This window comes from Impatiens glandulifera, chromosome 4, assembly GCF_907164915.1.
Source record: "Impatiens glandulifera chromosome 4, dImpGla2.1, whole genome shotgun sequence".
Taxonomy (NCBI): domain Eukaryota; kingdom Viridiplantae; phylum Streptophyta; class Magnoliopsida; order Ericales; family Balsaminaceae; genus Impatiens; species Impatiens glandulifera.
Genome location: NC_061865.1, coordinates 27937177 through 27953234, shown reverse-complemented (window position 1 = coordinate 27953234; position 16058 = coordinate 27937177). Strand labels below are relative to the sequence as shown.

General features: G+C 33.1%; 1 protein-coding gene across 1 annotated transcript; it reads left to right on the top strand.

Moving 5' to 3' along the window:
* Nucleotides 1-5943: 5943 nt before the first annotated feature.
* LOC124934136 (scarecrow-like protein 30) lies at nt 5944-8707 on the top strand. Its single transcript, XM_047474615.1, has 2 exons — nt 5944-6267; nt 6376-8707. The coding sequence occupies exon 2, from the start codon at nt 6398-6400 to the stop codon at nt 8486-8488; it is 2091 nt and encodes a 696-aa protein (XP_047330571.1). The 5' UTR covers nt 5944-6267; nt 6376-6397; the 3' UTR covers nt 8489-8707.
* Nucleotides 8708-16058: the final 7351 nt, after the last annotated feature.

Here is a 16058-nt window from a genome sequence, read left to right as displayed (position 1 = left end):
AATTAAATTATTTTTTCTTTTAGAACCAATAATACAAATGATTAACTTATTATATTACGATTTCTGTTGAAAGTTGAATGAAATTTTGGAAATTAATGTGATAAGGGATAATCAATTTATCCCAATTTCACTGATCAGTCAAAACAAACATTTGACTATTGTAAGGCAATTTTGTCATGTTACTTTAAAGTCAAATTTGGTCATATCTTAAATACTTGACTCAATCCCCATTTTATACTAAGTTCCAATTTTTTCTTATCAAAATCTATTCTTTTGCTACACTCAATTAAAAAAAGAAAAGAAAATTTAATTAATAAATTAAATAATTGAATTATTTACAAATATATAATATATAAGTGTGTATAATAATAAAACAATTCAACATCAAAACACATTAATAATAGATAATGGTCTCTATCTTACTTAAATGAAGAGATTTAGAGTTTGTTTGATCTTGATTTTGTTTAATAAAAAATAAAGTAATTTATTTCAATTTTTAATTAATAAAATATATTATTATATTTAAATTTTAAATTTAATAAAAATAAAGTAAAAATATTTTAATTAATTAATAAAATAAATAATTTAATAATTAAAAGATATTAATATGATAAAGAATTATAAAAAAAACACTCAAATCAAAGGAGATCTAAGGTCCTTTACTTTTAAAAAAAAAAAAAACAATTGCAATAAAAGCATTTTAAAGGGAAAATGGGACAGTGGATGTTACATATTAATTGTCGGTTGGTTGTTGCAGCATATTTAGTGCAATCATATTTGTTCATTAAAAAACAAAACTTAATTTTAAGATTTAGGAATCACTATTTATAATAAAGTAAAGGGATTATTTTTATTTTTTATGTATTATTTTTAGATGATCTAGAATATATCTGTTATATTTATTATAAGATTTTTTTTAAATAATTTTAATTATGATCCAAAATATATAATAAAGTAAAAATTACAATATAATTATATAGACAATAAAAATATAAATAGTTATATAAATGAAACTTCTATTTATAAGAAAAAAATATAATACTCTATTTATCTAGTAATTGAAATTGTCGTTACAATTTTTTTTATTCAAATAAAACTAAGAAATTTGAGTGTTCGATTATAACTCTTGATAATAATTTGTTAGTACCCTTTAGAATATTTGAAAATTCTTTTCATGCCGACTAATTGATTTTTTCGACTTCTTTACTAACCGAGTATTGACAATTTTAACTAGTTTAAAATATTTTGTAGACATTTTTTGGATAACGTTTGATTGATTTTTTTTACTTATTTTATTTTATCACTAGTTATAATGTACTTCAAATTAGTTTGTTTTAAAATAATAAAACAGAAACAATTATAGAAATTTTCCTTGTTAAAATTTTAATTTTTATAAAATTGCTAAACTATTTAATATGTAGATTATTATTTGATTGTTTTGATTTTATAAATGTTAATTGTAAATTAAATTTTAATATATATCTCTTTTTTGAATTAAAAGTAATAATTGATCATTTTAAAATAAATTATAATTATTATAAAATATTTTTTTTTAAATAAGCTTAATTATTTAATTTTAATATATAGAAATTAAATATTTTTATCTCACTTTAGAGAATTACCCATCTTTAAAAAAACACTTATAGGTTTGAATTTCAATAAATAATTACACTGAATTAATTTTGCAAATATTACTTATAATCTTATATAATATTAACTATGGCCAATTTGATATCTTGAGTAATTTGATAATTGAATATATAAATTATTTATTTGAAGGATATATATATATATATATATGTTAGGATCTAGGTCGCGGCTAGAGGACCGGGGTTGGACCGGTTAGCGCGTCTCACTCAAAAGGTGGTGGTTAATCCGGTTAGAGATTAACACCGGGTTTTCAATACTACACAAACTGTCACAAACCCTTGAACTAGGTTCAAGCGCGGAAGAGGTTTGCTTTCAGGTTGAAGCAACACACTTGTATGATAGGCAGAACCGGTTTCGGATAATGAAGGTTTAAAAATTGATGGGTCGGTTTCGGTAACCTGGTGATTCGGCTTGGATAGAGTTAAGTAGGTTAGAGCGGTACAGATCGGTTAGAAAATGGAACCGGTAGAAAGTAAATGACAAGACAAATTTTATGGATGTTCGGAGATAAAACTCCTACGTCACCCCTTTCTCTCGAAACCGCGAGAAGGATATTCACTAAGGAATACAAGTACAATCCGATCGAGACTTATTTCCTGCTCGATAACACTCTTACAATTTACACCGAAATTGTAAAATACACACTTCAACTTTAGCACTTAGACTTTCTCTAAAGATAGAACACACTGTTTTCACTTGTAAATTAAATGCTCTTAGAATATTTTGTTTTCCCGCATTTACTCTTCTTCAACTGCCCCCTTTTATAGATGAAATATGCCAACGGTCATATTTCACTTCCTTGAATCTGATTGGCTGAGCAGAGGTTCAGAGGTTCAATGATTCAGTGATTCAGACCCTACGGTTATCTTTTCAGACCTGACGGTCAATCTCAGACCTGGCGGTCAATCTCACAGATTTGGCAGTCTGTTCTTCCGGTGTGTAAGACAAACCTGCTAGGTTTGTCTTTTACTCAATGTGGTGACTGTCTGTTAAACAATTGTCTGTACTTGGAAGATCTCCTTTCTGACTTATTCCGAAGTGGAAAGATCTTGTAGGACTGTCTTTTACAGCCTGCAGACTTTCCTCAGACTTGTATGGATATGGAAGTGTTCAGTCTGTTCTCTTGGTATCATTCTCAACAGATACCCGAATTGTTTTCTTGTACTGGTCGGTCATTCGACTTAACTGGATGGCTTCCGGTGTGAGTAGTTTAACCGGGCATCTTCCGGTGTGAGTAGTTTAACCGGACATCTTCCGGTTATTCCTCTGCCTTGTGGCTGATCGGCTGTCTAATGTTTTCGGTTTTAAGCTTTGACCGATCCTTTCTTTATGCGGTGATGTTCCAAATGTTCCCGGTCGGTTTAGTAGCTTGACCGGCTAGTCTTTTTAGCCGGTTTATTTGTTTGACCGGTCCGGTTCCTTGTTCCTGCATGAAAGATTTATTTATGTTAAGTTTTGTGAACCGATCTAATTTTATCTAACTATATATATATATAGAAAGAAAGAAAATTGATTAGTGGTCATAATGAGTAATAAAAGAAATATATAACATACGGTTGTTATTAATGTAATATATGGTATTAATGTAATGGATCTGGTATCTTTCTTTTCACACTTTATTTTCAATCTATCTTGATAACTTAATGTTTAGTTTGGATTTAAATAATTTATGATTGTTTAAATAGTATTGTTTGATATAAAAATATGAAAAGTTAGATTATTTAAAAAATATTTATTTAAAATAAATAATTAATTAAATAGTTTAGTTGATAAATTAATTGATAAAAAATATAATTTAAAAAATGATAAATTTTTAAATAATCAAATAAATTATTGAAATAAATTTTACCAAACAAATAAGAGGTTGGTTACATCTTTTATGGGATGTACTAAAATTCGATACCTCAATTATTACTCTTTAATAAGTTGGTTTAATTGATTGAATTGTGTTTATATTTTATTTAAATATAATATTTGTATAAATAGTCAAAGTGTTTGGTTTATTTAGAATTCTTTTAAAACACGTTTATTTAGCAGTTTGCGTAAGAATATATTAGTTTTGCTAAGTTAACGTAAAAAATAATAATTAAATACATTTTGTGTTTAAACATAATTTTTTTATCTCTTTATCTTTATCTGACGAATAAGTTGAAACAAATAAACTATAAATAAGCTATATATATATAAGTGAATCATATCAAACGTACTTGAAAATAAGTTAAATAAAAGAAAATAAATAAGTGCCGAATCAATATTACCCTAGTTATAATTCAAATTATTAATCTACTGATTGTAACTAGTTTGATTAGAATTTGAATATCAAGATACACTACAAATATGTTCAAAATCATTTTTTAAAGTTTTTTATATTCGATTTGATCGATTTTATTTGTTAAAAATAACTATTACTAAATAGTAAAATTCTATGGTTAGACTCGATAACTCTCTAAACCCTTATTCTATTATAACAGTTTCATACATAGTTAATTATTGAGTTTGGTCGACTTGTTTTTATTTTAGGCATATTAGATTTAAGTTAAGGTGAGCAAATGGATAAAACTAATTCGTTTTATTCGATCCATATTAAATCTAAACTAAATTTATCTAAAATTGTAATCAAAACCATTTTACTAATTAATACGGATCGGATACGAATTTGATTAAAAATGTTTTAGATAATCCAAACTAAAAAATATTTATATATATATAAACTTAAAATTAATCAACAATTTTATTTATTTATTATTTATTTTAAATATTAGAATTTTTTATTATTATTAAATTTAAATCTGAAAAAAATAATAAAAAAAATAAAAATAAATATCGTTGTCAAAGTGGGGAAATTTGACGAAATAACCCTCGTAAGAGGGTTATTTCCAAATTTAGCATAGGCCAGATAAAATTTTCAAATTTAACCTTTTGCTCATTGGAAAATACTCTTTTGCCCCTCAATTAAAAATTAACATTTTCTTTTTCTTTCCCTTTCTGTTTTCCCTCTCTCTCCTCTTTTCATATTTCCGAAACAAAACAACCACCATCTTCTTCTTCTCCTCTCCCCCCGACGACGAAGCTGAAGGAACCAACGAAGCCACCATCATCATCTTCTTCTTCTTCTCCTCTCCCCCGACGACGAAGCCGAAAGAACCAACGAAGCAACTCAGAACGAAGCCACCATCATCTTCTTCTTCTTCTCCTCTCCCCTGACGACTATCCGGCCCCCGACGACGGAAAAAAGCAGAACGAACGAAGGTTGAGGGTGAGTTTTCTCCGAAGCGACGAACTCCGATGTTGAGCCCCCGATCCTGTCGCAGACGAATACGCATCTATCGCAGACGAATGCGCATCTGTCGTCGTCTGCGACAGATGCGCATTCGTCTGTGACAGTCTGCAACAGTCTTCGACATATGCATTTTAAACCCAAAACGATTCAGTCAGCCTTCGACAGAAAACGGGAAAAACTCACCTTCAATGATTGCGGTGTTGCCTCGGGAGTTCGATGCCTCGGAGAAAACTCACCCTAAAACTTAACATTCGTTTTTCATTTGTTCTAGTCGTTCGTTCTGCTTGGATAGTCATTCGTTGTCTTGGATCGTTGCTCGGTTAATCGTCGGGGGCTCAGATAGTCGTCGGAGAGGTGGGGTTTGGGGGGTTGGATCGTGTCGTCGTTGTCGGCGTCGGCGGCGGTTTGGAAATATGAAAAGAGGAGAGGGAGAGAAGGGGGAAGAGAAGAAACTAAAAGGCAAAAGGGTAAAAAGTCTCTTTTTTATTTTTTTTATTTGAGGGTAAAAAGGTCTTTTACCATAGGCAAAATGTTATATTTAAAAAAATTATTTGGCCTATGTTAAATGTGGAAATAGTCCTATTAGGAGGGTTATTTCGTCAAATTTCCCGTGTCAAAGTGATGATTAGTAAAATATATATTATATTGAGATAAAATTTAATTTAAAAAAAAATAAATTAAAAAATATATTTTTATTTAGATAATTTGAATAATTCTAATTTTATCCGATTTAATTCAATCCGATTCGATTTCATATACGAAATAATATTTAAAATTCGAATTGAATTGAATTTCGAATTAATCTATCCATCATTCCGTTACTTTCATGTTAAGCATTAAGTAAAGCAAGGGCTTAGAGTAGATTAATGAATTTTCTGAACAATCTAGAAGGAATAAGTGAATAAAACATATAATACAGTAAGAGTAAAGTGGAAACGGACGGGGATCTGTCGTCAGATAAGTGTAATAAATCTGAAAGTGATCTAGAAATAGAAATGGTGGTGGTGGTCAACGATTGCTCGGGCATCTGACACGAATGAATGAATGAATGAAATTATTATTATTATTGTTTTCCCGATTGAAGGGCCGCCTAATCAGTTATCTAGACTCCACCACCAAATCGCATAAATGAAAGGGTCAAGAAAGAACGGCTCAGAAGAAGAAGAAGAAGAAGAGAAGAAGTAGATGGATGGACAATCGTCGTTCGTTTGTTGTATTTGACTGCTCCAAAGAAACTACAGATTTGACATCTGACTTGTAGAGGAGACATCTTTTCGCCACGTTGACCTCATTCATCTTCCATACTAATCATACATACAGACTCCGACTCTACAGAGGTTTGAGCTCTCTTCCTTAATCTCCGATTGTCATTTCCATCTATGTTTTCTTCCCTTCATATCATCTCTGAACAAACTTCTTCTTCTTCTTCTTCTTCGTCAAATCAGACCTAATTTCTCTCGATCCTCGATGAATAGATGCATATACAGTTACGGTTCTGTTTCCACCTATTCAGATCTTAACAACAAATTGACAGATCGATGTTGTAATCTTGATGATGCTGCATCAATATATTATGATGCTAATTCCTCCGCTATTCAGGCTAGTACTAGTACCAGTAGTAATAGTAGTATGTGGAAGAATCCCAGCTCCAACTTATCCCCAAAAGGAAATATCTCTTCTTCCATACTCGGGTACATAAATCACGTACTAATGGAGGACGATTTCGATTTCGATTTGGATTTGGATTTGGCTTTGGAGGATGATAAAGCCTGCCCAATCCAGGATGCCACCACTCTCAATGCAGCCGAGCAGTCCTTCTACGACGTGCTCCACGATCATCAACCTTTCTGGTCTCAGGACACTTTTTACGGTCAAAACAGCACCTCTTTCGAAACCAGCACACTTACTGATATCAATTCGTATCAATCCTCTCACGCGTGGCTTCTTCCTCATGAAGATTATGGAATGCCTGAATTTCATGCCGGCATGCTTTCCAGTAGCGATTCCTTTTCGCCGCCGGCAGGATTAGCAGAGGGGGGTGATCAGGAAGTTGAAGAAGTTCTTACAAAGGGCAATAATATGAACGGATTAGTTAATTATGTAGCGAATGGAGAAGCTTTAGAGGTAGAAATCAACTCTTATAGGGAGAAACGAGTATTATCCTCCCCAGAAAGTTTTCCAATGATTCGCAAAGCTCTGGAACGAGGAGAGTGGGATGGAGGAGTAGAAGATGGAAGGAGGAGGAATAAGCAATTGGCGGCTGATGCTTCTGTTCCCGAGATGTTTGTGGTGAATGAAATGTTTGACAAGGTGCTAAACTTATGGGGTGGGAATAATGATTATGCATCAATGAATGAGAAAGGAAAGGAAGATGCCCTGAAGACAATTTACAGCAGAAAAGGATCCAGCAAAAGGGAGGCTGTTGATACAAGGGGTCTATTGATTAATTGCATACAGTTTATTGCTTGTAATGATCAGAATAATGCTGCTAAACTTCTTAAACAGATAAGACTGCGGTCATCTTTGACAGGGGATGGAACCCAAAGATTGGCTCATTATTTTGCCAACGCCTTAGAGGCACGTTTGGCCAATTCTGGTTTTCCAGGATACAAAGACGTGGTTGAGAAGGAGAAGACATTTTCGGATACATCAGTTTTAAAAGCTCTGGAGTTATTTCTCTCGAAATTTCCTTTTGTTGTGACATCATACCTCTTTGCAAGCGATATGATTATGGGTGTGGCCGATAAAGCAAACACTATTCACATTCTCCACTTTGGGATTGTGCATGGCCTTCAATGGTTTCCCTTTATCGAGAGGCTTTCAGCAAGAGCTGGTGGTCCTCCAAAACTTCGGATAACTGGAATAGACATTCCTCAAGCAGGTTTTCGACCAGCTGCAAGGATAGAAGAAACAGGACGCCGCTTAGAAAGTTATTGCAAAAAGTTTGGAGTTCCATTCGAGTACAATGCAATCGCAGCCAAATGGGAAAACATAACTGTCGTTGGTCTCAAACTTAAAGAAGACGAGGTTGTGATTGTCAATTGTTTGTACCAGTTTATGTACTTACAGGATGGGACAGTTTCCAAAGAAAGTCCTAGGGATGCAGTGCTGAAGTTAATCAGAGGGATAAAACCTGATATTTTTATCCATGGAGTTCTTAATGGGAACTTCAGTTCCCCTTTCTTTGCTTCACGTGCCCGTGAGGCACTTTTCCATTTCCTGTCGTTTTTCAATATGTATGATGCTGTTGTGGATCGCGACAATAAGGAGAGGATGGTATTAGAGAGGGAACTTTTGGGTAAAGAAATACTCAATGTCATAGCTTGTGAAGGATTAGAGAGGATAGAAAGGCCAGAACCATATAAGCAATGGGAAACTCGAACTTTGAGGGCTGGTTTTGCAAAGGTTCCTTTAGGTAAAAAGACTGTCGAGAAATTGAAATCAAAGGTAACGACAACTTATCACAAGGATTTTTTTATTGAAGTAGCCAATCAATGGGTTTTACAGGGTTGGAAGGGACGGCAGCTGTTTGCACTTTCTTGTTGGAAACCTGCGTAGATTGTGTATTTGCGTTTAGGTTTTAGCGACTATATTGTATAATTACCTTTCACTTTTTATGAAGTGCTACACCTACTAAACTTATTAGGTATTTAAATATGTATACCATAGCCAGGATAATGACTCATGACATTTCAGCTTCACTTTCTTGAAAACTATTGATTGATGTTAAGCTGATATTATACTTGTTAAGTTTTAATGAAGTCCATGGTTGTTTAATTGTTTGTTAGTTCAAATAATACAGGTTTTAGATAAGCGAATTGTAATTTAGTATGTGGGTAGCAATGCTTTATCTTTCTGGTCTACTTTTTTGCTGGAAACCTGCTTTGATTGTGGTCATGTAATTAATTGTGTGATAGATCAAATAATACAGGTTTTAGATTATGGAATTAGTAATTTAGTGTTATGTTCTGTCATTGGTCTTCAAGTGGAGGTAAAATGCAATCAAATTGTAGAAGCTGATTAAACTGGACCTTTTGAATCAGTTTCATATTTGGATTGGTGATGGATCTGTTTAAGATTTGTTTTTGTTTAGATATCCTTGATAAGAAAATCAACATTTGTTGTCTGACCTAATCATGGTCTTTGAAAGCACACGAGAGTTAATTTGCCTTTACTTATTGAGTTATTAGATTGGAGTTTTAATTGATTAAAATCCTTTTCTGTATTTAAAATTTTATGAAATATCTGAAATCAAATAGTTATGCTGTAAAAAAATCATGTTGGAGTTTGGACATCTGTTTATGAGAAAAGCCTAAAAAAGTGCTAAAACTGTTATAATAAAGAAAATTTTCTTTTCTCTCTATTACTTATTCCATTTTTTTCTAAAATAAAATAATCTCCATCATTTTTAATTAAGTAAATTATTCATTTAATAACTTTTATATGATATATTAATAATCTTATTGAGAAGTATATATATATATATATATATATTATATTTCTTTCTAATTAATAATTGAATAACTGTTTAGAATAATAGTTTGAATTTTTTAATAAATATATATATATATTATTTAAAAACTTTTTATATTAAATTCATGAATAACTAAATTTTTTATTATTTTATTTTATAGTAAGGAGTGATATAGTATTTGTTAAAAAAAAGTGTGGGTCATAAATATAATTTATTTTATAAATATTATTTGAAAAATGATAGGGAAGCTAGTTGAAGAAGTTAATGTCAAGAATCTTCGTGTAAGTCACATTTGTATGAAAGAGAAATTAAATAAAATAAATAATCTCTAAATTCATTTCACACTTATTGTTGTTAAATCATCTCCCTTTCTCGTCTTTTCGCCAAAAATCGTCTTCAAACCCAAAATTCTATATTTATTCATTGCGTGAACTCAAAGTATTTCGTCGAAATGGTAGGTTTGCAGTTGTAGTTATACATAATTTTTTTTTTATTGATAACGAATTTTTTAAGATTTCATGTTCATGATCGTCCATTAAACCCAAAATATACTATTTTTATTATTTTTTTAGTTTGGCCATGTGCAACACATTTTTTCTGTTTAAAAAAAATCTAATTTTTTAGATGTAAAGAATGTCAGGTACAACATATTTTTCTGTTACACAAAATCTTTAATTTTTTCTGTCAAAAATGTCATGTGCACCGCCTTATTAAGCTATATGTATGCACATTTTTATGTTAAAAAAATATTTTTTTTAGTTAACAATGTCATGTGCAGCGCCTTATAAGGACATATGCAGCACCCTATAAAGTCATATGCAGCGCCCTATAAGACTATGTGCAACACTTTTTTTTTTTAAATATATTTTTTTTCATTTAACAATGTCATGTGCAGCGCCTTATTTGTACAATTTCACTGAATTTGTGAAGGATTAAACCGTTAAACCTTGTATTGTGTGCAAGGTGATTGAATTTGTGAAGAATTTATAGTTGGTTTAGGGTATGCTATGAAAGTTTATCTACCCTTATATTGATTATGTCTATTCTTCTTTAGTTGGACAAAGTGGATATAGTCTTGCTACCAACTTAGGCTTAATAACCTCAGTTCTTCTCTACGAACTGGAAATGGAGCGAAATAATAAGAGTATCATTTGTTGTATTAGTTTGTTTGGCCTGGTCGAGATTGAGGGTAGTATTGAAATACATCTTCAAAGTTTATGTATGATGTAATACTTGTTTACTTCAGTTTTATGGTTACATATCAATATCAATATATATATATATATAAAAGGATTGTTTTCATTATACATGTTGGAGTTTGTTCAATTAATGTGAATACCAGTCAATTTTATTGCAAAATTTTCTATTACTATTATTAACTTTATTTGAAAATTGCATTTCCTTTTCTTTTCATCTAGATTAGTTTCTGTTTGAAAATAGTGTATCACTGCACCGAATCCATATATGCCTAAAAGAGCATCATCGATCAAACTCTTTTGAGAGTTGTTTCATTATTAATAAATAGATTCTCAATCATGCAAATGTTAGATTTTATAAACTAAATCTAATATATTTTATATAAACTTTAAATAACTATCAAATGATAAACAAGGGATTTGAGATGATAAATCAATTCAATTATTAGAAGTGAAACATACTTTTAGCTTCCATTGGTCTTGATTGTCCTTAAAATGAATTTTGATTGATGAATCTTCCAATCTAGCACAACTCTTAACTTCACTTTGGGATTTCTTACTCTGTGAATCCTCTTTATCGATGAGGAGATAACCTACTGAATGTCGTAACCCTACTAATACCAATCGACATGTATTAAGTACAATGTGTCCGATCCAATGTAGCGTTGTGTACATTGGGGACCATAACCATCATTTTTAGATTTTTGGTTATTTATAAATCAGCCCCTCATAGATGTTTAAATAATTCTTTAGTCTATATGAATTTATTGGAAAATTTGACGAAATGACCCTAAAGATTGCCTTATTTGACTTTTTGACCAGCGCATGAAATAAAATGCGCTGGTGACACTTTTATTTTTTTTGACGATTTTACCCTTTCGCGAGACGCAACTCTAATTGCGTCTCGCAACCGAAACCTTATAAAATCCAAAAAAAATTCATTTGCTGCTTCATTTTCTCTCTCTTCTCGGTCTTCTCCGATCTAAACCCTAATGGCAGAGAAGATTCTCTCTTCTTTTCATCGGCGGAGAACACAACGTCGAAGAACACAGAACACAATTCCGAACAACTTCCAACGGCGAACTGCGAAGCCCCAATGACGAACGACGACGGAGAAAGATAAAATTACCACTATTTTCGTTTATAGATCAATGTTTTTTGTGTTTATTTCGTTTATAGATGATTGTTTTATATTTATTTCGTTTATAGAACGTCACTGTTTCATTGAATCTCCTAATTGATTGAATACAGGTGTTGATGGGCTCTTATGTTGGTTGTATCACGCGGTTGCGGTTGCGTCACGCGGTTGTGTCACGCAGTTGACACGTGTCATAATTTATTTCAAAATTCTTGGGTTTTATTTGAAGGTGGGTTATAATTTATTTCATATTGCTCTCTCGCACCTGTCTGCCGACTCTTCCTGCTCTCTCTCTCGCACCTGCCTCGACGACTCTTCCTGCTCGTCTTCTTGTTCTTTCATCGACTTCATCATTAATCAGGTTAGTGTTAGCTTTGTTGATTTTTGTTTTAGGGTTTAACTTTGTTGCATCTTGCGAATGTTTATGGTTTATATTAGGGTTTAAGGTTGCGTCTTGCGAATGGTTTATGTTAGGGTTTAGGGTTGCGTCTCGCGGTTACATCTTGCGAATGGTTTATGTAAGGGTTTAGGGTTGCGTCTTGCGGTTACGTCTCGCGGTTGCGGTTGCTTCTCGCGATTGACAGTTGTTTCTAGAGATTGACGATTTCTTATCGTTTGTTTATATTTGTTGTAAAAGGTTTTCACCAACAATGTTGTGTTTGTTTTCCCTTTTGTAGATGGAAGACTCCATTGTTCCTGATTTTCCTAGTAGGATTTCTTTGAAATCTGTCCAAGCCCTAAAAAAAATAGTTGAGAGGTTTGAAAAGATAGATCTTATAAAGAGGGCTCTTAATTGCCAATTTCAGTATTTATTCAAAAGAGTCCCGAACTTGTTGTTCTCATGAACAATTCTACATCAGATGCTGCTTCGGAAGGTTAAGTCCAATTTGAATAGGATGATTTTCAACTTAAATGGGGAGGATCTGACTTTTGGTATGAAAGAGTATGCATTGATTACATGCCTCAACTTCGACAGATTGCCTGAATACAAAGATAAATGTCGAGGTTGTCCACCCTTACTGATAAAATATTTCAATAGGAATATGACAGTTCAAATGAACAAGATGGAATCTTGTTTTATGACATGCACCGATAAGGAATACGCATGGAAGATGGGGTTAATATGCTTGATTTTCTAGTACCTTTTTTCATTTGACCCAAGACAGATTATAAATGTCAAAATCATCCATATGATTAAAGATGTTGAAGATTTCCTCCAATTTCCATGAGAAAAGTTGTCCTTTAGAGTCACCATGAAGGGTCTTACCCAAGACATAAAACGCCATAGGTCTTTATATATGTCCAAGATGGGGACTGGAGTTACTAATACTTTTTCTTATAACGTTTATGGGTTTGCACTAGCAAGTGTGGACCTATGACGTTATACAAAGCTTTGTCCTTAGATTCGCCACAAGGAAGAAGGTTGATGGCCCTTTATGCCCAAGGATACTATTATATCAATCCAAAAGGAAGAACACCATTCAGGAGATACATTATGCCCTTCATAGAACTGTGTTGTCTACGATGGAAGTGTCCTCCACGGAGAAGAGATTGTACAGTGGGGAGGATTTTGAACAAATTGACAATTCATTTGATGATTTGTTTGAGGGAGTTACTGAAGGGGGGAGAAAAGGAAAGGCTGAAGCGGAATTAGATGAAGATGAAGATGTTGATGAAGATCAAGATGAAGAACCTACTATTGTCCAACCTTCCAAGAGGAAGATAAAGCTTGAATATGATGTAGCTCCCAGAAAATCAGCCAACATGCATCATAGGCAACCTCCCCATAGTCCCCCTAGTTCCATTAGTCCCCCAACCACAACTTCAGCACCTGCATCATCACCGGCATCTCCTGTTCGATGTATATGTCATGAGATGAAGAAAGATATCGAAGAGATGAAGAACGATGTCGAAGAGATGAAAAAAGATGTCAGACAACAGATAAGTATGTTGAGGCCTGCCGGATGCAAATTCGGTTTAGGATTTGATGGCAATGACTCAGACAAGTCTTGTGAAAAGTTAAACCTAGAAACTGACAAGTTTAAGTCTATAAACTTTGTCAAAGAGAGCTTAACTGAGAATGGAACTGATCCAAGCTGTGATGAGTTAATCTTAAAGGATGAGATTACTTATGTTCCGCCAACTGTTAGCTGGCTGAAACTTAAGATGGAAGCAGCCAGCAAGTCTGGCATATTAAAACTTGACAGGAAGTCAAGGAGTTTTAGACAAAAACTATCCTCTAAGATTAATAGTTCAGTTGCTAGCAGAAAGACGTCTGCTAAGCGTAAATCATACGCACCGATCACAACGCAACATGGAAAATCTATAAAAATAATCAAAGTATGGATTCCCAAGGGACTAATAAGCCATGGACCCAAAGAAAAATGGGTACCAGATTCGTTATTGTCTTTGAATGCAGGTAAAATAGGAAAGCAGCTTGGAAGAGCAAGATGACATCTGGACATCCGGTTGCTCGGACATAGCATATGACAATCAGCAGCCTGAAGTGGCTGGCATCTTTTCAAAATCACTTCTCGAGTCTAAGTTTTCTTACCTTAGAAATATTTTAGGATTGTTAGATTATGATAATGCCTAGATTATGTTTAAATCATGAACTCAACTAGTTTTGATAATTTAGTTTAAATAATCAAAAATGGAGAGATTGTTGGGTTGAAATTTTTAATGTTTAAACTGGTTTTGATAATTTAGTTTAAATAATCAAAAGGGAGAGATTGTTGGGTTTAAATTTTTAATGTTTAAACTAGTTTTGATAATTTAGTTTAAATAATCAAAAAGGGAGAGATTGTTGGGTTGAAATTTTTAATTGATTTAAAAAATTTTGATTTGATGATTGATGAAATAGTTTTTGGATAAAACTAAGTTCAATAATTGTTAGTCATATCAAATATATAAATATATATTTAAATATCAACATCTTAAGTAGTGTTGTGATAAGCATGCCAGCCTGTCATACAGGTGACCTGGGTTCGAATCTCACCAGGTGCAGAATTAATAATTAGAGTTTTGTTAATTTGCAGGCACAACTCAAAGTCAACACGGAGTTAGACCGATTTTATGAAAAACGTCTAATAATCCGATTATATGGAAAACGTCTAATGTTAGACGTGGGGGTCTAACGTGGAGTTAGACGTGCAGTCTAGAAAGAGAAAGTTAGACGTGCAGTCTAACCGGTGGAGTTAGACGTACAGTCTAGAAAGAGAAAGTTAGACGTGCAGTCTAACCAGTGGAGTTAGACATGCAGTCTAGAAAGAGAAAGTTAGACGTGCAGTCTAACTAGTGGAGTTAGACGTGCAGTCTAGAAAAAGAAAGTTAGACGTGCAGTCTAACTAGTATGGTTAGACGTGGGGGTCTAATGTTAGATGGGGGCGTCTAATCAGATGAACGGCTAAGATGATCAGATAAGCATCTGAAGGCAGATGCTCTTCTAGACAACTGTCAGCAGAGTCTTTCAGGCAGCTGACAGCAGAGCTCAACAAATGAATAACCGCCACGTATGCTATAATTCAAATTGCATGTACTGCATTGTACTACCACGATCTCAATAATCTTTTTCTTTTGTACTACTCAGTACCTCATGGATAGTACATCCAACAGAAAGATGACATGTGTCCAAAAGAATGATTTGACCATTGAAGATTTTCAAGAATAAATTGCTGCCTAAGACAACGGAAAAATTGCAGGCTGAAAAATACAAGAAATAGATAGAAAGCTGCTTCATTCATTTTTCTTTCAAGAAAGTTCCTGAAATCAAACATCTCACTTATCATCTAATTGTGAATACATTGTATTACATACTGTCTTTTCTGTGAGAAAACTTCAGTGTTGTAAGTTGAACAAAGGTTGTTTTGTTCAACAGAGAGTTAGCTAGATTAGTGAACTGTATTTGATTCAAAGAAGTATAGTGAATCCTTCTGGTGGTTGGAAGAAGGGGTGACGCAGGAGAGTTTGCTCCGAACATCCATAAATAAATTCTTATGTTCTTTACTTTCTACCATTCATCTTTTGTTGGTTCAAAGATTCAAATCCGACGAACATTTCCGCACTTGAATCTGTTTCAAGAGTTCGAAGGATTTGCGAAGAATAGAAAGAGATATTAATCCCTAACAGGATTTTATCAAACTGTTTATCCGAAGTCGTCATCAATAGCCAGACCCCCGTCTCTATTGGTGTCGCCGATCCTATCAAACTTCCTTAGGAATGGTTTTAAGGTTGCGTTCATTAGGCTTTAGAAGGAGGATGGAGCATTGGTTAGGCCGAAAGGCATCACCAAAACTCATACATGCCTTCGTGAGTCCGGAA

Coding starts and splice junctions, on each gene's coding strand:
- LOC124934136 (XM_047474615.1), top strand. CDS start 6,398: ATGAATAGATGCATATACAGTTACGGTTCTGTTTCCACCTATTCAGAT.